This window comes from Rhea pennata, chromosome 8 (genome assembly GCF_028389875.1).
Source record: "Rhea pennata isolate bPtePen1 chromosome 8, bPtePen1.pri, whole genome shotgun sequence".
NCBI lineage: Eukaryota > Metazoa > Chordata > Aves > Rheiformes > Rheidae > Rhea > Rhea pennata.
The window spans coordinates 24,591,940-24,616,817 of NC_084670.1; the positions used below are offsets into that span (position 1 = coordinate 24,591,940).

The 24,878-nt window shown below is 43.6% G+C and overlaps 1 protein-coding gene across 1 annotated transcript in view; it reads right to left on the reverse strand.

Annotated features, from left to right (window-relative positions):
* Positions 1-18,841: 18,841 nt before the first annotated feature.
* The window catches only part of NR5A2 (nuclear receptor subfamily 5 group A member 2), an 89,150-nt gene continuing 83,113 nt past the window's right edge, over positions 18,842-24,878 (reverse strand). The window contains exon 7 of the mRNA XM_062581135.1: positions 18,842-21,884. Within this exon, the coding sequence (XP_062437119.1) occupies positions 21,637-21,884 (248 nt within the window). The 3' untranslated portion in view covers positions 18,842-21,636. The remainder of the gene's footprint in view (positions 21,885-24,878) is intronic.

A 24,878-nucleotide genomic window follows, 5' to 3' on the forward strand; every position in this document is an offset into this window, starting at 1 on the left:
TTGCGGACCGTTCCTCTCCGAGCTGCCTGGGAGAGCTCTGGCACAGTTTTCCTAACCTTTCGAACAGTAAAAGCAAAACCTGCCTTTGCTTAAAAAAATAAAAATAAATAAAAATAAATAAATGAAAACGCGAGGGCGCCCCGGGCCGGGGCTCGGTGGGGCTCGGAGCTCGCGCTCGTCGCCCCGCGGCCGGCAGCGCGGCGCGGGGCCGAACACAATGGAGCGGCCAGATGGTCTAAACAAAGCCGACAAATGCGCGCTGCTATTAAAAGCTGTTTACATCAACTTCCAGTATTTCATGTGCTGAAGTTGATGTTGTGTCACTGCTTGGGGTGCCTAGCTCCGTCCCCGGTCCGTATCAGGGATTTCTGAACTATTGTTGCTTATGTGTTAAAATAACGTTGTGCACAAGCCCTGAGTGCACGCCACCTACATGCAGCGAACGAGCGCACTGCTTTTCTTTTCTTTTCTTTTTTTTTTTTTTTTTTGTAGGAAATTAGTCATTGTATGCTAATTGTGTGCTTTCAAATATTTTAATTGATTGCCCGTCTTATTTCCCCTGGCCTTTCCCGCAGCGCGGGCGCCTGGCGGCGCCTCCCCCGGAGCCCGGGGCTGGCTCCCGCGCCGGCCGTTTCTGCCCGCCGCCTTCGCCGTCCGCGGCCCTCCGCGCGGCGGTTAACGCGGGCAAGTGACAGACAGACGTCTTACGTCTCCTCCGCTGACCCTCGCTCCTGGGAGCCATGTTACTGACAGCGAACACCCCCGTCCCCGTCTTCTCCGTGCTAAAATTAATTAATTGGTGGGACACAGTTCGAATGGAATTCTTAGCATCAGTGTAAAGGAGGAGATCTTTCTAAAACTGTGCTTTTGTGTCCATAGTTTCTGGTTAGTTATATAACGTGCTTGAGAAAGTGTCCAAAACTGCTTGGTGCAGTTTAAAAAAAAAAGATTGCTCTGATTTAAAAGTAGCGAGAGGAGGTCTAATATTCTTTCCAACATATGAAAGAAAGATCACATAAAAACTGTTACCTGTCTGTAGCATACAACTCAACTAACTTTTTTTTACAATTTGTTTTAAAAGTGCAACCTTACCGAGCAGCCCTCGCTCTCACCCACACCCGCGGGATCCTTAAGGTCTCAGGTAAGGTGGAGCTGGACCATCAGCTCCTGGAGGTGAGGACTGCTGCTCTGTTGGTGCCCGCCTAGGACCTCGCTTTTGATGCCTGGCTCCTGGTCACCAAATCACGAATAATAAAATGGATAAAAAAAAAATGGCACCTGGAAAACATTTCTGAACTCTACGAATCTGATTTTGATGTTCTGATTCTCTTTTTAATGCAATTTCTATTTATTCTAGTATATGTCATGCAGCTTCTTGTTAGTGACCGCACTAAACTTTCATAAAATGGACAGAATTGTCCATATTTCTTCTGCAAGAGGAATCCTGTCACATTTTATAGGTTTTGAATAAATAGAGCACGGCAGCCTCTAAATAGGGCTACTGTGAAAATATTTTGAAGGTCTGGACTGAGTATGTTTGTAGCAATAGTCTTTCTAAAATGTTTTTGCCAGACAAATATGAAGAAGTATTGTAATTCTTGATTTTAGCACGTTTATACAAAATCATCAGAGAAATGATCATTCTGAATTCAGGAGCTTTCTTTAATACAGTGGTTTAGTAATATTAAAATAGGATGGTGATTTTGTAATACACGTGTAGAACAGTTTATGCTGTCACGATTTTCTTGCTTGTTTACAAACAGCAATTCGGTCGATCTCTAAGCCTCTTAGCTGCAAGGTTGAATACAAGAGTTTGGTTATTAAGAGACATCATTGATTTGTTACTTTTCAAGTGCAGTTTTAACTGCCTCTTTGTAAATATATGAATGAATGATTCAAGCAGTCTCAATCTTGCTTGATTTTTTAAAAAAACTTGCAAAATGGACATACTTGTAATAAAATGTAATGTTTTACAGAGCCATTTGCTTTCTTGACAACAATATGTGGCCATAATACAAAATAAAAATATTAAATTTTAATTTGTTTTTACTATTGTAAAGATGGTGATACTTTAAATACTGCGTTCTTCCTGGAACGTTCTAGCTGGTAATCGTGACGTCGAATACCAGACCTATGACTATTTTCAGAAGCTTTTGAACATGAGGTTCCCAGACCCAAATTTAGGCTTCCAAAGAAGCCAGCTGAGGTATGGATAACTTTTTCACATTAGTTCCATTTAATTTTGAACTCTAGTCCAAAAATAAGCATTTCTCTATTTAAAGATTTAACCTTAGGCTATTGTTTTGAAAGTCTGTTTGTGGGCTTTTTTTTTTTCCTAAAATGTTGCAGAGAACAAGAAAAGCCTGCCAATTTTTATGCTTTTCTCGCTGTTATTTTTGTGTTGCATGGCAAAATCTCCATTCCTTAGCGCTGTCTCTCCTGTACAAAGACCAAATCCTTGGCTTGGCAAACATCCTTAGGAATAAAGTTACTGCTGGGAATTTCCTTTGAGTTCTGCAACGCCCACATCGTTTTCAGAGATGAAATGGCTCCTACAGGCATCTTTTTCTGTGGAGCATAGTGGGAGAGATTGATACAGCTCTGTAACGAAGGGCCTATGATTCGCATCATTCTCCTGAGTTTTCCTGTCATTTTCTTATTCCCTGAATCCTTGAATCCAGCAGGTAGACAGGGAACATCTCCCGGCATTATGGTGGACCCTGCTTGCGGGACACGTGCCCTGGAACCACCAGGGTAAGCTTTTGCACGAGGAATACACACAGTGTTTAATTAATATGGGACTGGTACACCAGAAACATGGGAAATATATTAAAGAAATAGGGTTAAATCTGACTGGCACTGGGGGATGTGGTATTTGAGACCTTTTTCTCTGTAAGGTCAAGCTATTTCCTACATTGCATTGGAGGCCGGCAATAAAAGAATCGAATATTATTTCTGTATGACAAAATGATTAATCTCTGACCTTTCCTTTCCAGTGGTATTATTGCCCAAACTATAGGAAGTGTAAGCATGAGAAAAATACTTTAAAATAAACGTGGTATTATTACTTTTAAGCATTTCAGTAAGCGAGGCCTTTCCTGGCCGTGCGAAATGACAGAGAAGGAAGGATTTTACTTATATAAGGGAGCTCTGAGAGGCATCAGGAGAGAAAACTGTTGCGAAACGAGAGTTTTCATGCTTGACAGGGGTCAAGCGTTGTGCCCGCCGTAGAAGAGCCGTTTGGAGCCAGATTGTCAATCCAAATGCAAGCTGCTCCGTTTCCTGTTTATGCCTGTGCAGAGTTACACATCCTGACTCGCTCGCCTTCAGCTGCAGGTTTTTCCGCACTCCCTAGGAGATTTCTTCCTTAAAATGGCCTGTTATTTATCATTTAAGTAAGCCATTGGAATTTTGTTAATTCCTGTTTTACTTAACACATGCAAAACGCTATCATTAGCTAGAGGAAGATAATGTTAAGGTAGTGACTGTTACTGAGACTGCTAATTAAGTGACCTTTGCAAAACAAAACCTGGTCAGGCTGTGCCTGAGACGTGGAGAACCGACGCCAAGCGCGCTGCTCCACCGCGCGGCCTGGCCTGTTGTATATCTGACCCGGGGTTATCAGCAATTTAAACCTGCTCTAGTTGTTTAAAAATAAGCTTTTCGTATAGTGCAAATTCAAATTTTTCCACAGCCTGTCATAAGGCTAATTAAATTTGTTTGCACCATAAAAGGACATTCTTAGCACAGGGGTTTGCTTGACACGTTTAACAAATTCCCCCGTGGATAGAGATTTGGGGGATTTTTGGGGGTGGTTGTTTTTCAGCAGTTTGGTGGCTTCTGAGCCTCCTCCCCGCCAGCCGCCCCTTCCCCGCGGATCGGAGCACAGTCTGAAGTAATCCTCGTCGTAGCCGGGTTAGCCCCGTCGATGCTCCCGTCCGGAAGTTCGTGTGTGTTGCCTACTTGGTCTGACTTTGAAAGCTAAATTTTTACTGAATTTGATAGGCTTTCTTACGTGGAGCGAGCAGCGTCGGTTAATCGCCCGTGTGCCTGCTTTAAAAGCTGAACCAGGGTAGTTACTGAGCAAGGAGACTGCTAATTAAGCCATGCTCCTAAGCAAATTTGGGTGCTATTTGGTGAACTGACTGTTGATGAACCGCGTCTCTCCCCCTCCGTTTTTTGTTGCTTTACTGTAATTAGACTCTAGATCTTTAGTGCGTGCTGCACTGATTTATAACAGCACCAGACTGAAGTTGGAAGGAGTTTTATTAATCTTACAGTACATTTTCCAATAAAATAACTGATATGTGGCATGAGCAGAGTAAGTGTGTAATAAAAAGCCAGAGTATCTTGAACCAGAGTAATTAGAAGAAAAAAAAGTAGAGAACATTTTGTAGCTTTTCGGCAAGTTTGACGGCGTGAAGAGACAAGTCCTGTTTGCACTGAACTGGGTAGGAGCAAGATCGGCCGCGATCTTCAGCGTGGGTCAGCTGGCCTAGCTTTACGTTTATCGGCCCTTTGGCCGCTGCCGCTCTCAGAGAAGATACCCTGGGAGGGACTGACGGAGACTTAAGCATAGATGTCTGAGCACTCTTAATGAAATTAAGACGCTCCTCCTTTGAGCACTTACCCCCAGTTTGTGAATAACCGCGTTATACTCAGCCGTGCGGCTTTGCTTGGGCGTGACGTTTATATCACGATGGCCTGATGCCTAAGGTCTGAATACTGCCCAAATGTAAAACTCTTCCCCCCCCCCCAAAAAAAAAAAAAAAAAAAAAAAAAAGAGGCAGAAGAAATCACCCCGAGCCTGCAAGTCAGCTTTGGAAAAGCCATTATGGAAGATATCATTCATACACACAGCTGAATGAATTCCTGTTCTCCCAAGGGATGATTATATTTAATGATAGTGTAGAGCTGAGGTTTCAAAATTTGATTTTAATAGATGTTAAACTAATCATTAAATGCAATCAGGTTTATTTCCTCAGTTATTTGAAGTCAAAAGGGTGTTCAACGTCCCTTTCCAGACATTCCCTGTTGTCTTCGTAAATTTTATTAAATAACAGCTGATGAGAGTATTCATATCTCAAGTGAAGTGAGTATTGTTTGACTATCAATTTCTATTTTTATCATTATTGTTTGCTTCCTACATTATAGAAGCGCTTGATGTAAATTGCAGAAAATAGCATTTTAAACCTTTTTTCCTCAATTGTCTTTTCATTACGTGTAACGCCATGTAAACACACCACAGTACCCAAGTTAGCTTGGGAATGGTTAAGCAGCAATTCCCTTGATGACCATGTTCACATTGTGAGATGCCTCAACACACATGTTTTGGCTATCAGGCCAAAAGAATATCCCATTTAGGGCTTTTCCCCAAAGTAATCAAGGCTGAAGACAGCAAAACAGCAATTTCTTCAGAGGATGCAGCCACAAAACGAACTCAACATTTGTTAAAGGCCGAGCCCTGGTACTAGTTCCTCTTTGCAAGATGTTCCAGTGTGGCTTCCCCTTCCAATGGTGAAGGCAGCCATGGTTAAAAAGCACGTGATTTTGGATTAATTTACCAAAAAAGCTTTGCTTTGTGTAAACCTCTCTGGGTTCAGCCTCGTAGCCGGCTGAAGCTGGCCTCTTGAGGAGGTCCTCTCCAGCCGGGCAAGCCCGTGGGCCTCTGCGGAGGTACTCGTGCAGCGGTGAAGGTCTCGCGACCGAACGAAACGTGGGGCGTGTGCTAGCAGCCTTTCCAAAGGTGTCACCTGCCGGAACCAGCGCCAGAGCGAGTCTGACACCGGCCTCTGTGTCAGGAGGCGAAAGAGGTTGTGCGAAATATTTGTGGCTTTGAAAAATTTTAAATGTTTTGCTTATTTTCCTCTTACGGCTTTCAGGATTTTTTTCCCCCCTTATTCGTAACAAAAGATCTTCTGCCTACAAGAAGAGTTATTAGTTGCATTTTCCTAGAACAACTGACTGGGATAAAAGCAAATAGCCTGTGAATTTGGCAAGATGAGACTAATTGACCATCTTTGCATCTATCAAAAGATTCCTCTTCTATTTGCAGAGGAATATTGTATTTTGCCTGTAGTGGAGAAATGCGCATAAAATCTCCTTTTTATGAAACTTGGGATGGAGACCACTCAAGGCTTCACTTTGAAACAAAATAAAACACCTATGTTCACAGCTTTGTTTAAAGAAACATCATAGGCATATTTTTACTAAGGATCAGTTTTACCTGAGTGTCCTTTGCAGAATTCTCCTCTGCTCTGATTATTTGATGAAAGCTAATTTTGTGGGTTGCTTTGCCTTTGTTTCGTTTCATTTTTTCAGAGCACTTACCCTTTCCATACTTTCAGTGTATTTTGTTGTATTTTTAAATTATTGCAAAAATTCCCCTTCCTTCTCCTGTGGCTAGCAGGAAGCCAGCAGGATACCAATACTGCTTACTCACGGAAATTAAAAACAAAACAATAGGTAAGAAAAATAAAGAAATGGAACAAACAAGTCCCACTATCTTTTCTGTTAATGCTTGATGTCCTATGCAAAGCTAGTTTTCAACACACTGGAGCGAAAAGCTTTGAGACCTGCCTGGGGGCGTTGCTGGGGAACGCCGTTTCCCGCTGTTTCGGTGGGTGTCTGCCGCTGGAATAGGGTGCTGGCTCCTGGGCCTGCCTGTGCGCGTGCGCGTGCGCGTGCGAGGCGGGCGCGGAAGCGGCGGGCTGCGCGGGTAGCTTTGCCGCGCAGCATCCGCGCTCGGGGGGGATCGTTTACGCAGACCGGCAGCCCGTTTATTTGTTCCCTTTTCTCATGCCCCTGCGAACACCGGCGCTTACAGGACTTGTCAGGTGGGTGAAGTCAAGTTGTTAGAACATGTGTTCATCAAAATGTAGTTCCTTGGGTGTGCTTTGGAAACATTTTTGATATAAAAATGTAATTTAAATTAACTTGTAACCCATTCCCTTCCTTCAAAAAAAAAAAAAAAGAACAAAAAACCAAAAAAACAACAACAAAAAAAACCCCACAGAGTCCAAGTTCTCCAGCTCCTACGTTTCTCTGAAATTAGATGTCTTTTTATTTTCTTAAATCTTTAAGTTCATCAGTACCATGGACATATGATCAGGGGCTTGTATCCGATTTAACATCTTTACTCTAGACTTTGGGATAAACAGACCTCTCCATTTGCCACTGACACATGTGTGAAGAACAGCTCATAACATGATTGAACTCCATTGATTTTTCATAAAAGTTTAATAAGATGATACAGGTCAAAAGCTTTGCAAAATTTGCAATAAATTCCTGTGGTGATCTGAACAAGACTTAGTGGGAGAGCTGACACCAGCGGAGTTTAAATATAGATTGAATTATATGGAGGGTAATGGGGACTTGCAACTTTTTGGTTAATCATTTTGAACCTTGGATTTCAGATCATAGAATTTATAGTGTGTGGATCTCCTTGTGTGGGTTTTTATTTTTCCTTTGATGGCTAATTTTTTACAGGTGACTTGCAGATAACTATTTTAGTCCCTCTGCCTCTGCGTTTCCAGATTTTGGTAACAAATCTCAGAAAAGTATTTGAATCCCTCTGCAAAAAATGAAACCTCAGATTTACCTTTCTTTTCTTGCCCATTTTCTCCTGAAAATTTGACTAACATTGGAAATGTATGAATTCATTCACATTGCATCTGGCTGCAGCTGTGCTACGGTTTTAACCGTGTTTTGCCAAGCCCGGGGCGCAGCTGCCTAGTTTGCGAGGTTCCCTGGGCTGCCTGGAGTTGTAGTCAGACAGCATCTAGAAGATGGCATTTGGCTGGGCAAAACATAGAACCAGCGATACTCAACTACCGAAGTCCTCCGGGCACGCGGTAGAAGATACCTCTGCGGAAGGCCTCAGCAGCTTCTCCGGAGCTTGGAGGTTGCCTCCAGGCACGGCCGCCCCACGGCGCGCGTCGGGAGGAGCGCCGTCCGCGGGGTAAGGCCGGCGCCGCCCGCGCTGCCCATCTTTGTTGCTTGCACTTGTGGCCGCAGGCCAGGTTTGAAGGTTGAAGAGTGGCCAGGTCGGTCTGAGGAGTTGTCCCTCAGGACATGAATTTTTCATGAGTAGCAAAACCTTTTTATGGCTTTACTTTGTTCCTGAGATTGCACGCTCGAGAGGAACAGGATGTTTATTATACATACGGCAACTGTTCCCGCTGAAGAGGGTGGACGCAACTGTGCTCTGGGGGTTGTGCAACTGTGAATTGCAGTGGTGTCGTGTGGCTGTAGGTCCGGAGGACCTCCGCGCCTGGCTCTCCTTGTCTTTTCTGCATGGGAGTATCCTCCTCCCTTGCTACTCCCTGCTCCCTTCCTCCTTGCACCTTTCCAGTGTTGGCAGGTGTGTTATTTATTTTTGCTCTCCTTGATGATCTCCAGAAGCTTAGTGCAGCTGTGTTCTGCTGGAGCAGCAGAAGGACTCACAGACGGGTTTGGGTTCCCTCGTCACTCGCTTCCCTCAGCCTCCTTCTAGCTTGGCTATCGCCTTTGCAAAACTGAGAAGCAACGTCACTCCCCCTCTGAAGTCTTCCACGGACTTCAGTGGGCTTCGGATGCGATGTGCTACGAGCGAACATGGATTTTGTTAAATTGTAGTCTTGCCTGTAGTGTGATAAGGATTGCATAGGATTTTGGGGGGAAAAATATTATGTTCTTGCTGAATACACTAAGAATAGGATTTAAGTCGAGTAAGGATCCCTGTGTAATCCTCAGGTTAGAGTTGTCAGATGATGTTTTAGATATGTGATTTAGTACAAAGTGTTATCACTAGCTGGTGGTTTGTGCCACACGTGCAATACAGATAATTTCACAAAACGGTGCAGAATTTTCCTTTAATTTGAAAATCGCAGCATCCAGTTTGCTGAAATGTCAGCAACGTTTACACACAGGTTTTGCAGCCCAGGGTATTATCATATTAAAGACAACCAAGAAAGCAAACTTTCAGGTGGAACCAACCCGTTGAAAATGAGCTTTATGTTGCCTTGCTAGCTAGGCAGGATGAGAGAGGAGAATTCAGTGCATAAATCTAAAACCCTCTTGAAAACATTCTTTATAGATCTAATAAAGTACTCGAGCTAGTTCAGTGTTTGCTGCTGACATGAAAGACACCTGAATATTCCTTAATGTCCTGAAATGTCCCAGAGGGTCACCAGTAAGAATTGCGCATTTTCTGGTACGGGATGCAGTTTTTAAGAGGTCCCTGTCTATTATCTTCATAGCTCTCCCACGTATGAAAAAACAGGCAACCTGCTCGTTGCTTTATGTGCTGCCTCAGTGCAACAGCTGTGTCCCAGGGCGATGCGCTCCAAGTGTCAAGTATGAACCCGGGACTGGCTGGGAGATTTTGCAGGAGCTATAAATTCCCCCTTCTCCAGAGGTGATTTCTGTTCTCGCCCGCAGTGCTCTGAGCTTGTTCTTGTGCTCGGGTTAATGGTTAGGTTTTCTTTGGAGGTCACCCTTTATTCTAAAAACTAAATTGAAATCCTTCTGTTTGCCTATTAAATCTGTTCGCCTGTTAAATTTGTTGGTTCTGTATATCATTCAATATTTGCTTTCTCTGGGATTCCTTTCTGAATGGTAGTTCTTCAAGCAAAATGGTTACTTCTATATTTTCTCTAAGCTCTCCTGGCAGTATCTAAACTTCAGAAAGACGCGTCTAGCAATGATTTACATGCTGGTCTTTCATATTTAGTATCTTATAATTAAAAGAAAAGCAAAAAGCAGTTCTACATGTCCTGGGCTGGGGATGGGCATAGGACATTGGGGATGGGGAATGCAGCTCTGTAGCCCTGGAGGGTGGTGTGGGCTGGGAGATGAAGCTGTTCTTTTTTTTCCCCATTGGTATAAAGTGGGGATAACAATAGGTATTCTCTTAAGTGGTGATTTTATTTTTAATTTTAATTTTATTTTTAATTTTAATTTTTACTTTTATTTTTATTTTTTCTCCCCTATAAGCCTATCTTACCTTGTGAAAAGTGGGCTTCTCTTCTGTGGTTTCTGGACTAGAGTCTGAATCTCTCTGCTAACGTGTGTGTGAATCTTTTCCTTCTCTGCAAAAACTTAACGATTTTCAAATGCTTCTAAGTAGAATTTATCCCTGCCGCCCCACAGCGTTTTGACTACTTATGTTTTATACCTCCAAAGGATTCAGAGCTACGGGAAAATATAGCTTGCTGTACACCAAAGCAATAGAAGAATATTAATGTATTCAAATGAAATAGATATTGAATCGAGATTCATGTTTGCCTATTAATTTTTTTAATGTGTACAACTGTAATTTAACAGTGACTTAGCTGTAGCTCAATCATGATGCACTTTATATCCTGCAAGTGTACTGTAAAAGTATTTTTTTTTTCCTTTGGAAATATGGTTGAAGCGTTGTGCAGGGTAAACAGTGTCTCGGGCAGGTTATGTTAGAGGACTGGGCTATATCAGTGCAGGGAATCTTACAGGTGTGATCAGAAACAACAGGTCCACAGTCCCCAAACCGGCTTTTTTACATGCAAATGGAGTTCTTTGTGGGGGTGAATGTTTTTATTTGCAGCCAGGAACAGTGCTTGCCCAGAGGGCGGCCAGAAGAGGAGGGGGCCGTGGGCGACGGGCTGCGGGTGGAAGCCCCAGCGCCTGTGTTGTTTTTGTCATTAAATAAAATTAATAACTAATTTGTAAATAAGTCATAGGAGGCAAGGATTGCATTGTGGCCATAAAAATAATTTTGGACAACCCTTTTAAACCTGCGCTGCTTTAGTTTAGGTCCTGTGTATCTGGAAGTGTGTGAGACTTTATCTGACGGAGGCGCTTCCAATACGAAGGTGACTCTTAGGGTGGCTCTGTTTGCAGGTGATCATTTTGCATTTTCTTCTGTCTTTGTTTTGCTGCAGGAACCTTGTCCTATTTTTTGAATTTTCTGTTTTGTTTTGTCACATTGATTCCTGTTTTTACTCTTTTTTTTTTATTATTATTATTTTTTGCCTTTGAGCTTCTGCAAAATACCCTCCCCAAGTACCGATGCGTACGTAACCCGAATTATCCGTCTCGGGCTGCAGGCTCGCCAGCCAGGCTGCATTCGTGACACTTTTGGCAACAGCGTGCAGAGCCACCTTGGCAAACTCATAATAAATTCCACCTCTTTTCCAGAAATCCTGTCAGAGGAAGGCATCTTCGGGAACTCTTCTTTCTCCCAAGCCGCTGCTGGCAGCTTCAGCCGGGCAGGGTGCTCGCCCCAACGGCAAAGCATGGGAATAAAGCACAGAATTTGGGTAAAATGGTGGAGAAATTCCTTTAGTAGGTGCTACTAATTTTTGCTTTGCTAGTTTACTCACAGAGGTGTTTTGTGTGTATGTGTACAGGTGAATTAAGCAGGGGAATGTGAAATAGCTTCTTGGGAATATCAATGTTTATCAGCAAGTCACTGCACTCTTCTGACTCTGGTGAATGCTTTTATTTCCGAGAAATTAAAAAGATAACCCGAATTCCTATAATGTAAATAAGTTGAAAAAAAACCACAAAAGTTGTCTTGAGAGCTTTCTGGCTGTTGCTGTGTGTCGGAGTACTACCTTGTCCAAGACACGGCGCTGCTATGATGAATTAAACTAATACATCATAAGAGTGCCATAGCTTTGAGGATGTATTAACGTAATACGTCGTTAAGGTGCCATTGCTCTTGTGATGCATTACTCAAAACGTTACCAAGGGGTTGGGCTAGCACACAACATCTGTGCGTATGACGCTGAAAACAGAAAGTGTTTCTGTGTCGGAAAGTACAGCGCAGCTTAAAAACGTTGCGTGTGTGACAACGCGCTCAGAAGATCAGAGACCGGGTGGCCCCTGAAGAGAGGGCTGAGCCCAGGAGGACCTCAACTCGGGTCTCAGCTGTGGGCTTGTAAAATCTCTGTTTGAGAGAGGAACAGAAAATTTGGGGGGGGGGGAGAATTTGGATGAAATTTTGGATGAAATTCAGTGCTCTGAACCTAAATCCACCCCCCAAACTGGTTATCAACCTTGGTCAAGAAGTGTTACAAAACATGTTATGTACTGATGTCAAATCTTGCTCTAACCCCCTTGTTTCTAAGAAAAAGGCTTCTTTAGGTATTAAGTGTGTGTTTGTCTTTCCGACCCTGCTGTTTCTTGCTCCTCTTCAAATGCTGCAGACTTTAGTGGACGTTATTGCCTGGTCGTGTGTCCCTGGATGGACAATACTCATGACACTGCTTGGGTTTTGGTGAAAATCTTCACTGATGTTCTGCAGTGACATGAACTTATTAGATTTAAATACTGGAGTAGTCCCACGGATGGAAAGATCCTGTTACCTAATTCACAGAGCTGGGTTCAGGGTTTGCCTATTACTGACATATTTTTTTCCTCTTCCATATTTAGAGACAGAAGGATGCAGAAACAGATGTAAAATACTGTTCTTTGCCAAGCCCGCTGAGAGACTTTCAAGAACATCTCCAGGCACTGGAAAGCAACATTTGCAGTATAAATCGCTCGTGCTCAACACAGTGAGAGACATGAAGTATCCCTAGAAGCATTTTCCAGGTTTCACCATGTGAATTATTTGCCAAGACAGCCTGTAACCCTACCCAAAGCTTTACGTCGGGGTGTCTTCACCACTAGATGGCATTGGCATTGTTAGTGTAGGTGGGAGATGGGCAGTGCTAGAACCTCCTCCCCTTCACCGGCCCCCGTTTTTCTTCCTGCCATTCAAAAAACCCAACCAAACAAAATCCCTCAAGTATACAGATTTAAGACCATGATAAATGCAGAATTTTGAAAAGTTTTTGTTGACTGTTGCACGGTAGCTGCAGAAATATTGACCCGAACTCCAGTTCCTAGACGGCAGATTCTTGGACAATTTTCAGTTGACTGTGATCGGTAAAACAGCTGAGATATAGCTGGGCAAACCTAATCGAACCAGCGAAAGACAGTGACACATGGACACATAGTGAGTTCATTCCAACACGTTCAGATTACTTAGGGGATTACTTTTCGTGTGTGTGTGTGTGTGTGTGTGTGTGTTTTATTGTGATAACATTGTTTATATAGTCATTGCCATGGTTAACTTATTCTGGACCTGTTACCACTTTTCCTCATATAATTACCAGAAATTAGGAAGTTAATGGGTGTTCCAGGCATCTCTCAGAATAAAAGGTATTATAGCTGGCATTACCAACCGTGGGCGTTAAAATAGAGGTCTGTATGTAAAGATCTACATCCTTTTCAGACAAAAAGAACAGTGTTTTGCAACATGAAAGATAAAGCTGGGAAGTCGTGTTGCTGTCTTTTAACAGTGCTGCCGTAACCTTGGCTTTGTGTAACACGTTGGTCTTACTTACGGACGCCTACACGAAGAGCTTGAAGAGACTCATGAGACGAGAGGTACGGAGAAGTGAGGTCCCAGGAAGAAGGGTGGTGGTGGGGGAAGTAATGTTTTTGTCTTTCGTTCCCTCCTTCCTGGGACGGTCGAGTAGCCCTCTCTGGAATGAGAGGCTGGTCTCGGAAATCAAAACAGCTCATTTTTTGGATCTGTTAGCTTCGCAGGGAGCTCTAACCGCTGGCGCAGCGAGCCGAGCGCCGCCGTCGAGCGCTGCCCTTGGTGCCTGGCGTTTCGGCGCAGCGCCCAACGTCCTGGGTACCTGCGCGGTCGCCGTGTGTGCGGTGAGGCTTCCTGCGAGACAAGTGCTGAGAAAACCGCCGGTTCTCCCGCGAATCGTGAAGGCGTTTCCTCCTCGGCGCAGCTTGGAGGAAGCCGAGCGGTGCCAACACCAACCGGGAGCAGCAGTGGTCGCGAACCCACCGCGGCGACGGCAATGCTGGAGGGAGACGTTCTCCAGCGCGAGCAGAGTGAGGGGCTCGGGTTTCCCCCCAGCCAGGGTATTTGTCTTTTGGACGCTGTTTTTGGTGTCCGTGTCCTGCAGCTTGCCATATTCTCTATCCCTTGAGCCTTATGTTGGTGGTGCCCCCCCCCGCCATCGCGCCGGCTCCCGGCGGTGATGCTTATGTCAAAATTAGAGAAAACCTATCAAACTATAACTGAGCATTTAAGGGTCAATATCACCTTGAGCATCTCGGTGCTCAGGAGCTCAACAAACAAGTGTGGGACGAGATCCATTCCTGTGCTACCTGCCGAGATTTAGTTTTGGAGGTGATTATTTTCTCAGATGCAGTTCAACCTGTTTTTTTTTTTTTTCCCTTTTTTTTTACTGATTCCCTGCAGTCTTTCTCCCTCCCAGTCCTTGCAGAAGAACGCAATCTTGAATCGGTTAGCTTGTAGAGTAGTGGACCTTGTGTTTTGCAGTGTTGCTGAGTGACCAGAAACTGGGTAAACTATGTTTGGAAATTAGCTTTTGTGTAATACAGTGAACTGACTGCCCTGAGCCATTTTCAGCTTCTCTCTTTTGTGCTAATTGGAATGAATTATTTTGGTTTTATTTCTGTTGAAGCTTTAGATAGCTTTTTTTTTTGGAGAGATTCCTCTGTGCTTTTTCCAGTCTCGCTTTTAAATGACCCTTTACCAGTTCCGTCAGCCAAGGGAGAAGGATCTCAACCAACAGTGTCTGTGTCGGCGGTTGCATCCACCGCACAGGCGCAGTGCAAGCTCTGCGAGGAGAGCAGCGCCGGCTGGCACAGCGGGGATCGCCGGGTAATCTTAAGGTAAGAGAGCACCTGCTGGAATGAGGCACGGCAAAAGCCTACGGCTGGCTGAAGGTTTCATTTCTAGGGAAGTTTCGGGCCTGAAGATCAGTTTTGCGCTACAAGTTCAGTTGCTTGGAAATGGCCCCGCGTAGTGTTATGTTAATAAATATGTGTCTTTGGCTTCATGTCAGAAGTGGGAATTAACAGAGTTTGAAAAACCTTTGAAGATTGTTAAAGCTGTAATTGGTGTGTTTTGTCTTGGGTGGAGAATTTGAAAGGTTTATTTCGAGAATATGTACTCTTAAGGGCAGGAACTGTTACTCATGTGTGTTTGGAAAGCAGCACCAACGCGATGTGGATAACAATACTGCCACAGAAGGCTGAAAGAACAATTAACGAGTGGAAATAGTGACCTAAGGGAGGGACACTTAACTCGACCGCCGAAGATTTCACATCACGGGGTTGGGGAAATCAGCGGGGAGAGAGACCGAGAGCTTTTATATAGGCTAATGCTCTCTGAAGGAGCGTGTTGACATTTCTGCTTATATTGGATTGAAATGATGTCAAATAACTTGAAGAAAAATCCTCTGAAACAGGAGGGAATTTGTCCTTATTTGTTTCCCCTTGGGAGAGCATGCTTCCTTCTTAGGGTTTTTCCTCGCTTTCTTTGGCGCCTTGGGCAGAGGGAGGCTGTCACTAAGCCACCGCCCCACAAGCTGGGCTTTACTTGTGAATTACAGGGGAGAGGAACAAATCCTGTCGTCCCCCAGCACCTCTAACCTCCCCAGGCGCCCTTCCGCCGGCACCCCTTGGAGACACCCGGGTGCTCTGACGGGCGTCCCCGGTGACCCCGGCACCTCGCGCTGGTGGCCCTCACCCACGGCTTCTCATGTCCGCCGCAGGTTTTGAATGTGGTTGGTACCAAACTGGGGCATTCCTGCAGCAGCCTGGGGTGCGGGGCAGCCTCGGCTCGCCTTACGGCCGCGTGTCCTGGGAACTTCCCGGCCCCCGCGGGAGGAGCGTGTGGCTAAGGCGGGATAGGGATGCCCGGGTCGTCTCCCTGGCTCCCCAGGAGACACCTCTCCCATAAGCCCTGCCGCCTCCGATGCCCGGTGACTAACAGGCCTGCGGAAACATTGCAGACTGGTTAAAAGAGAAAAGGAGGGGGGAGAATTTTGCTCTTTTAGCTATCTTCTGGGACAGGTCTAACTTTTTTTTTCTAAAATAATTCTGGAAAGTATAAACAAATTGTAATTTTGTTCCTGGCTACATTAGTTTGTATTGTATTGCTTATGGCTTTCATGAGAAGACATTAAAACAAAGCAGAACAACTACAAAGTAACTACCAGGAAGATGACAGAGTTTTTCTAGTGTCCTTGGCCTCAATTTTATCACCCCAAAGTGATCACTTCCTCTTCGGAGTTTTTTTTCGTGTTTTGTATATATTATTTTTATGCGTATTTGTTCACATGAAACGAAGTGCCAAAAAGCATCAAAATAAAAGTTTAACAAATGAGATGTGAGAGAAGTCAGGACAAATCTCCAGTATCACTACCGTGATCCTCTAATAAATCAGCTATGGTTTGACTGTTTCAAAATACCTGCTACTAAAACGCTGCTGCTTTCTTCACAGCTTCCACCCTCGATAGATAGATGATGGCTCTACGTTCCTGATTCCTGCGAGGCGTCTGAAGACCGGCGAGCCGCGGCGTCGGTGCGCCGCGTCGCCCGCGCGCCCCCCTGCAGCCCGTGTTCTGCGCCGGGCGCGAGACCGCGCGGATGCTGCCGTGGGTTTTTTTTTTTTGTTTGTTTGTTTTTCTTTTTGCGGTTTCTTTCTTTTCCTGCAGGATGCCCAAGGGGTGAAGTTATGACAAAGTTGCATATATAAACAAAGGGAAAAAAGGAAAATTTTGTTCCCTTTCCTCTTTTTGGCAAGGGCTACTTTCTTGGTTACATTGAATGTTGCTAAGTGCATTGTTGGAGCAAAAAATGATAGTCTTAAAATAATTTAACTCCAGCTGTGATAGCATTTCTCTGTTTAGATTTCACTATTAATATTTTAGTGCAGTTCTTGAACTGAAATTCTTGGATGTTTCCTATTTTGCCTCTGAAAACAATGTTTGGTAGGAATTGTTGATTATTGAGCTCTGCAAAGCGGGTCCCCGTGAGCCAAGGTGCAGCAGGCTGACCGGTGACCTTGCCTCGCTTTTGGCCGGGGCTTCTTCAGCCCGGTCGGGCCAGGTTCAGCGGTTGTTTTCCTGTTTTGACACTTCGGATCGCTTTGCTGCTTCTAAACATGCAGACGCCTCCGCCGAGTCCTTGACCTTTTTTCTCCCCCACCGCGCAGGTAGCCCTCCCGGAGGTCTCGCTGCGTCGGGGAAGGCTGACCTGCGGGTCGTGCGCGTGGTACCACGAGGAGGAGGGTTAAACGGGTCGGTGGGGGCTGACCTGGGGCCGCTGCTCGCCCCGGCCCCCTGAGCCGGACTGGTCTGAGCCCTGCTTCTCGAGGAGCAAGAGATTACTATTTCCCCCCCATTTTTTTTTTTTTTTTTTTTTTGCACCTGCAAATCCAAGGGTTGTGACACTCACGGGGAGTTCTGCAGGCAGGGCAAAGGCAGCGTCATAGAATATTTCAGCTGCATTTACTAAGTGGAAAAACAATTTGACGATGGTTTGTGAGGCAGCTATGCTGTTTGATTTTAAATAAAAACATAATCTAATAATCTCCAGTTTTCACTGCATGAGTTGCATGAATCAATTAAATAAAATCAATTACTCCATGCCATGGTTTTTATCTGAAATCTATATATGCTGTAAAATAAAAGTACACATCTTAAATGAGAGATTTTAAAAAATCCACTCAGTATATACTTATTAATAATAATGTCTTACTGTGGCAGGTCCCTAACATACATAAATGATAATTTGTTCAGGCCTTGTTAATACTTCAAAGCAATGATAAAAATCCAGCATATATTTTTGTTTTATTTTTTGTTTATTTTTTGTTTTACGAAACATAAATACCGTCTGTGCTTCCTTTTCGTTACGTCGTCCTTCGGAGCGGCTCCCCCTGCCCCTCTCCCCTTGCGCCTGCGACAGACGGGCCGCGGTGGGCCCTGACGCTACTGCAGGGTCTTTGCTTCGAGCGCGCGGGGGTCCGGGGCGGGGGGCGCCCCGCCAGCCGGAGCCCCGCGCGGGGGCCTTCCTGGGGTCCCGCTTTAATCCTTGGGCATGCCACGGTCGCAAGGTTGTGCTTGCTGTATACACCTGCGAGACCTGCTCTTTCCCTCTAGTTTATCCGCGGTTTGGCTGGGTGCTCTCTGAGCCTGCCGCTGCGGCTCCAGAGCGTGGTGGATGCACCCATGCAGGTAGAAATGTTGTTAGAATTTTTTGTTCTGTGTCTGGACTTGTGTGCTTCAAATTAAGGGTTAATAAAACCTGTTGTTCGGTATTCCAGGAAATCGTCGAGATTGCTGCGTGTTGTAGTGGCTTGACCTGCGTTGCGCTGAACTCGCGCTTTCCGCGTTCCCAGTGAAAACGCGCGGCGCGTTGCCCAGCGCCAGCGCCAAGCTCGCTTAAAAGTAAAACTCCTTCGTAACTTAAACTCGTAGTGTTTATACAATATCGCCCTCCGAACGGGCGGGCGGCCCTGAGCAGGAGCGGGGCGCCGGGAGCGGGGCGGCCCCGGGGAAGCGTTTTCCCGCGGCGGCGGCGGCAGCAAGGTGCCCGCCGGCCGGCAGCCCCCGGCTCCGCTCCCCTGCTCCGCTCCCCTGCTCTCCCCTCGCCCTGCCGATTTTCCCCTCTGATGCTTTCGGCCGCTTAACTCTTGATAGGTAAAGCGACAGACAAGTGTGCAGCACGGGGTGAAATGCATTTGTCTGCAGGTGTTTTCTACTGAACTGCTCTTAGGCAGAGAGTCGCCTTTCCCAAAGTGTTTAGCAGTGATTTTCACTCGGCCGCCGCGCGTCCGCCGTCGCAGCCCGCGCTTTTCAGAGCGCTCCTCCTCTCCGCCTCAAATCGCCTTGGCTGCTCTTATTCCTCTTACCTTTCGCCTTCCCGTTCGGCGTACCTGATTTCTGGCTCGCGCCCTGTTGCAGTGGAGCGCTGTCGTTATAAAGACAATTTAGAAGTGGTCAGCGTGGGCATATCAATATTTATTGAAATACTGAAAAAAAAAAAAGTTTTCCATTGGTGATGAGAAACTCCTGGCAAGAACTGACATGACAATATGTATTTCACCGATACAGTAAGAGAACTTCAACGTCACCAAGCAACTCACTGCACACTCTAAAAGTCGCATGGATTTAAATCCAAGGCAGCTGCAGAACATCTGGAATACAAATAGTCAGACATTACAGAGTGTCTGTTTACAAACATGGAACATCTATAATAAACCAGCCAAAGCCAAAACCTTTGTGTTTTAGTCTGCTTTTACTAATACGTCCTGCAATCAATAAGGCAGCCGTAAGTCAATGTCTGGTTACAAAGTAGTTAACAATTAACATGAGTTTTTTTTTTCCCCCTCCCCCCCCGCAAACTTTGGGCAATCTGGTGGAATTCTTGGAACCCCGGATATGGGCAAATGTGTGTTAGTTTATCTGAAACTGTTTCCATTGAGCTGCATGGAAAATTTTGTGTTTCTTTTACATCCTTATTTTACTTCTGTCCTGTATATAGATAACGGTGCTGTGAATTCAGTTAGCAAGGTGTTTTACTTAGCTTTTATTCTGTGATATTCAGTGAGCTTCACTGTAGCATTTCAATAGAAATAAGAGGAAATGCAGAACATGAACCCTGGAAATACATTTTTTTTTTCCTTCTAGAAAAGGAAAGAATGACCGCGGTGTTTGGAGGCCGGTGTGCAGGCTGCAGTGGGCCAGGAGGACCGCGAGGGCCCTCTGCGGTGTGAGCACCGGGCTCTGCTGCGTGGGTACCCTGCGCCTGGGTGGAATATCGGAGCTGATTAATACCGGCGATTAAAATAACGTGTTTTGTACTAATGCAGACGCTAGTAACTCATGTCTTTGGTATACGATGTATGAATGGTTGGGAAAAAAATGAAGAGAATGCGCTTTTGCAAATTCACATGAAACAGAAAAAGCTACAACTCACATAATTTACAATAGATTTAAATAAACTACATTTAGGATTATAAAGATTTACAGACATTTAATCAAGCGAATGATTTCAATGGTAAAGACCCTTGTGTGTCCCTGAACTATGTTCCACTAACTTGAAGACATGCTACAGTAAACACATATATTTGGCTTCTTCATTCTGGCTATATCTTATATAAAGATGAAACCAAAGAACAATAAATTAGCATCATAATTGTCTACAGTGGAAACTATCATATACAATATAAATAAACTATTCAAAAGCCAGCAATCTTCATGAAAAAAATTAAAGGATTAGGATTTTATACAGTTTCTACAAGTGATTGTGCAGCCGATAATCTCAAAAATTAAAGTCAAACTGAAATCCCCCATTTGATTTTAGTGTCTCACGACATACAGTAATTAAGGACTGGTAAAATAATTACCAATTTGAAAGCAATATTAAGGAAATCACTGCTTTGCAATTTTATCACAGTTTTTCCCCACAGGACCTAAAGAATGTAAACACTGTGTTTTCTTTATTGTTAGAGATTAATACTTTATTTTAAATGTATGTTGATCCACACCTACACAGTTACCTTTAAGATAATGAAATAAGGCAAGACTTTTAGAACTGTGGCACTACATGTTATAATACTGATATCTTCATTTGGACAGAGAGAGAATTGTTTGTTCTTCTCCAATATTTGTTCTGCAGCAGACTTTGGCCTATATAGTCATGGCAGTATCACTCTTCTTTTTTGTGTAAAAGATCTGTATTGCCTAACTTAAAAAAGAATGTTTCTTTATACATTGGACTTTTGAATGGGCATTTATTTTCTTCATTATTGGCAATTTAAAGATCTTAATAAGCTGCCTCTATCATCAGCTCATACAATTGATTTGTCTCTTCTTGCATAGCTAAACTATTTTTTTTTTTGATATTGGAATTTGTACCTCTAGAAAAGATTTTTTTTTTTTTTTTTTTTTTTTTGTGACAGAAGCTTTCTGACGGCTAAAGCATGTTATTTTATTTTATTTTATTTTTTATTTCTTGGAGACAGCCATGAAGATATACCAGGGCTGTATTTTAGCCACTGCACTTGCTGAGCATACGGTTGAATTGACGATTTTTTTTTTTTGCAGTACTTATCTTCCATACTTAGTAGCAGAAGAGGGATGCTGCCTGACGGAACAACATGAACACGTGACAAAACAAACTTCCGAACATAGTAAGAATGCCAAGCTAGCTTGTTAACAGACTCTTCATATTACCTATTCGCAGGCCTGAGAGACAGACATTCAAACCCAGCCTCGTCCGGGTTGGTGGCGATACTAGATAGCGTGTGGCCTGCTCCAGCTCTCTTACAGACAGTTGACCGGCTGCCACATCGTTTTTCACCAAAGAAGTAAGCGTTGGGTCCTTGGGAGGATGGCAGAGGATGCTGGAGATGCAGATTTGCATCTCCTGGAACTGTTTTAGAAGTCCTGCTGTACAACGAAGGAATTTAGTGCACTCAAATTCCCCACTATCTTAGCTCAATAATACGGATCAGTTTTTTCCTAAATTTCTTCATATTGACAATCAGCAGAGTTAAATATACAATATTCATTCTGTCCTTTTTCACGTCGACATTGGTGATAGTATCCACTCGGTAAGTTCACTTCACGCCGGTATAAAGTCCTATATAGATTCCTTTGGGGATGTGTAGCATATGATTCACAGTTTGCAATACAAATACCCTGATACATCACTTATTTACTATTAGTATTTGATTATTATACCATTTTGCAAAGTCTTAAAACCACATTTTAATTAGTGTTGCTCGGAGCAGTTCAGAGTATATTTTTTTTCCTTGAAAGCAGAAGCTCTAATGGGTATAATTTATGCTCTCTTCGCATGCAGCATCTCAATGAGAAGGTTATTACACGGAACATCCCCGTTCAGGTGTTTGTAGTAGAGGTATTCTTCAGCCTGCATACTGATGGCCCGGATTTCTGGTAGTCGCAGGAGAAGCTGCCCAAATTTGTCTGTTTGCTGGGGGTAATTACACATTGTGTAGTCCAGCAGAGCAGCGTTCACTTGTTCCTGAACACCTTCCACAAGCTGGAAGTTCTCAAGATTTTTGACATCTGAATAATAACAATAAAAAAAAAAGTAACAACAGTTGAGTTGCATTTTAATTCCTGTTTACTACAGCAGTGTTTCACTAAATGGATACATTTTTTTTTTCCTCCTGACAAAAGTATACTTTACAAGCTGCTGAATATTCAGCAAACACTTTTGCCAGCTTTACTGGGAAAATGATCACAAAAGAGCTTTAGCGGAGTGTCTTGTTGAAATTCTGCATATACCTCAAATCAATTACACACCAATGGAGTCTGAGGAAGGTCAGCTCTTTTCATATCTTACAAAAGGAAAGGTTGAGGATTCCTAAAGTAGAAGACCATAATATATTGCTAGCAAATGAGTCCCATGAGGAAGCCCTATCTTTAACCTGGTATGTTACACAATTCATATAATTCTGTATTAATTTTTCTGACCCAAGGTGAAATCTGTGTCCAGGGTATGATGTAGTTAATTCTAATAAAAAGTGACAGGGTTCTTGTTTCTGTTTGACATTTTCTAAATGATTCTGAAAGCCTCTGACTTGTCTGGCCTATGCTAATGAACCATCTGGTACACTCCAGTGACTGCCAGAATAATCTGCCCTACTGGAAACTCTCTAAAATATATACTTCACTGACTAATGATCTTTATAAAATGAAATCATTGTCCTTTGGGTGGAATACCAGATAAGAACAGTGCCCTTTAACCTGAGTATGGTTTCTGAAATCCAATACACCGATTTTCTTTGATATCGGACAGCAGGGTCATTTACATCAGCAAGGCAGGTACAGTTTGTTCATGCTACCTCTGTTTGATTAGCCTCTGCTCCTACACAGCAGCTCCAAGCTTCTTCAGAAGTGCTGAAGTTGGAGATCGATACCAGGGAATTAAGAACTTCTTATCTGATATACTTTGCAAAATTATTCTGGTGGCATCTTTCTTTTGTCATGTCTGAAGAACGCAGAAGTTACTCTAAAGCTTGCAAATTAGGGTGCTGCAATAATGCAAAAGGAGTGAAGTGATCAAAGTGCTCTTGCTGGGGGAACTTGCTTTGGCTGACGTTCGACCACTTGTGCCATCGGTAGACTACTGTAGCAGCTTCTCGCAGTGTTAAAGCATGGCAAAGCTGAGCATAACTGCTCTGCTAATTCCCTTTGAGTAAAGATAAATCTGTCCCTTTCTGGAGGCTCTTTGAGCACAGCTGATGGGAATTTGGCAGAATTTGGTTCACAGTAAATTCCAGCATTTAACTGGAGGGGAATCAAGTCCTTTTGTCTGCAAACCAGGAACATGCAATGGTCCCCAACCCACCAGTGGCCTGGGAGGCTGTGTGAGTTGGGTCTGCCTGGACCTTTTCTAGGAGTGCTTTAAATAGGGCAAGTATTGGTTCTTGCACGTGATTGTGTGCTGGAGAATTAGGGGAATAGTTGAAGAAGGCAAACATTTTCCTCAGGACGGGGGTGAGGAAGAAAGCCAAGGATCTCGGTGGTGAACCAGGGATCGCTCTGGCAGCACGCACAGCTCCAGGGCTCTCTGGCTCTCCAGAGCTGTGCTGGTCCCTCGGGAGCCATAGGCACAACCTTGCCTAAATTTTGTGATCTGGCCTTAAGGAACTCAGTAGCAACACCTAAATTGCACAGCTGTCCAAAAAGAAGCATCTGAACTTCGCATTTTTCAGAGTAAGGAGAACAGGAAACTTCAAAGCTACTTTGCCAGCTCCTTAAGCTATTTAAACTCATTTAGCCAAACTTTTTGGTAGTGTCTTTGCATAATCATGTTTTCATTACATTATACTGGACATTTTCTAATGTAAAATATAACTTTTTTTTTTTAATGTGGCTACATAAAACTACCAAGGTATTTGTGTAATCTGTTTTAAAATTTGGGTGTTGTAAGCATATTTTCATAAAGTTCTTAAGAACAATACCAAATATCACTGTTCTTCTAAATTGTTTACTTTCAGGTGAAAAATTCAATCATGAATGAACATCAGAAATTCCCATGGACAGGGCAGGCAAACAACAGACAAGTAGTGACTGTGCTGGAGATCATCTTGCTGTTTAACACAGCTTAATGTGTATACTGATTTTAGAATCAGTATCTCAACTTTTTTTTATGTCAAAAGTAACTTTGAACATCAAAAAGTTTTAGAAATTGGTAGCCGATTCAAACCCCATTAAATTGAGTAGACGTCTTTTCATTGCTGTCTGTCTGCTTTGAATCATGTTCTGAGATTAATCTGTGCTGACCTCTTGGGAGAACAGATTCACTCTCATTTTTACTTTCTTTCTGAATGTTACTGCATGGGATATATTGGTAACATCACAAAATCAATTCTTACTAGAGATCAAGAAGAAAAAAAATCTGAGAATCACAAATTTTCTCTAGTTTCCAGCAAAAGCAGTGGATTTGAACATATGTTTTAGAGCTACTTTCTGTCTCCACATGTGGCCATACCATAGTCAAGTCAACGGGAGGCATAATGTTTCATCTATGCCAGGCTATGGTGTAGGACACCGCTAGACAATTCCTCTGCGAGCCGATCTCTCCAGGCCGCGGTAGCGGGACGGCGGAGACTCCCTGAGCACCAGGTGGGTCTTTTGGCATGAAGTCTCCGTGAAGCCACCGCGACTTTTGGCAGTGCCTTTTGGTAAGTGCTTTCATCTCCCATACGTTAACTACAAATGCTACAGTAAAGCAAATGAGGAAACTCAGAGAGAGAAGTCTAAGGAGCTGTGCTAACTAGAGAGCATTTTATAAAGCTCTACTGTGGTTTCTCAGACTCTCAAGTGGTATTTTGTGCATTTTCAAAAAAGGGGTTCGGCTAATGCGTAATTGCTATATAAATAATGTAGGTATTTTTGAGAGGGAATCCAAAACTGCTGGGCTAGTTCTAAAGATGAAGAATAGTGAAGGAAAAATATAAAGGCACTGTAAATACTAAATTACTTCTACTAGCTCTTAGTTTTCCAGGTGGAACAGAAATGCTATACAGTTTTCATTTCAGGTTCTTAGTA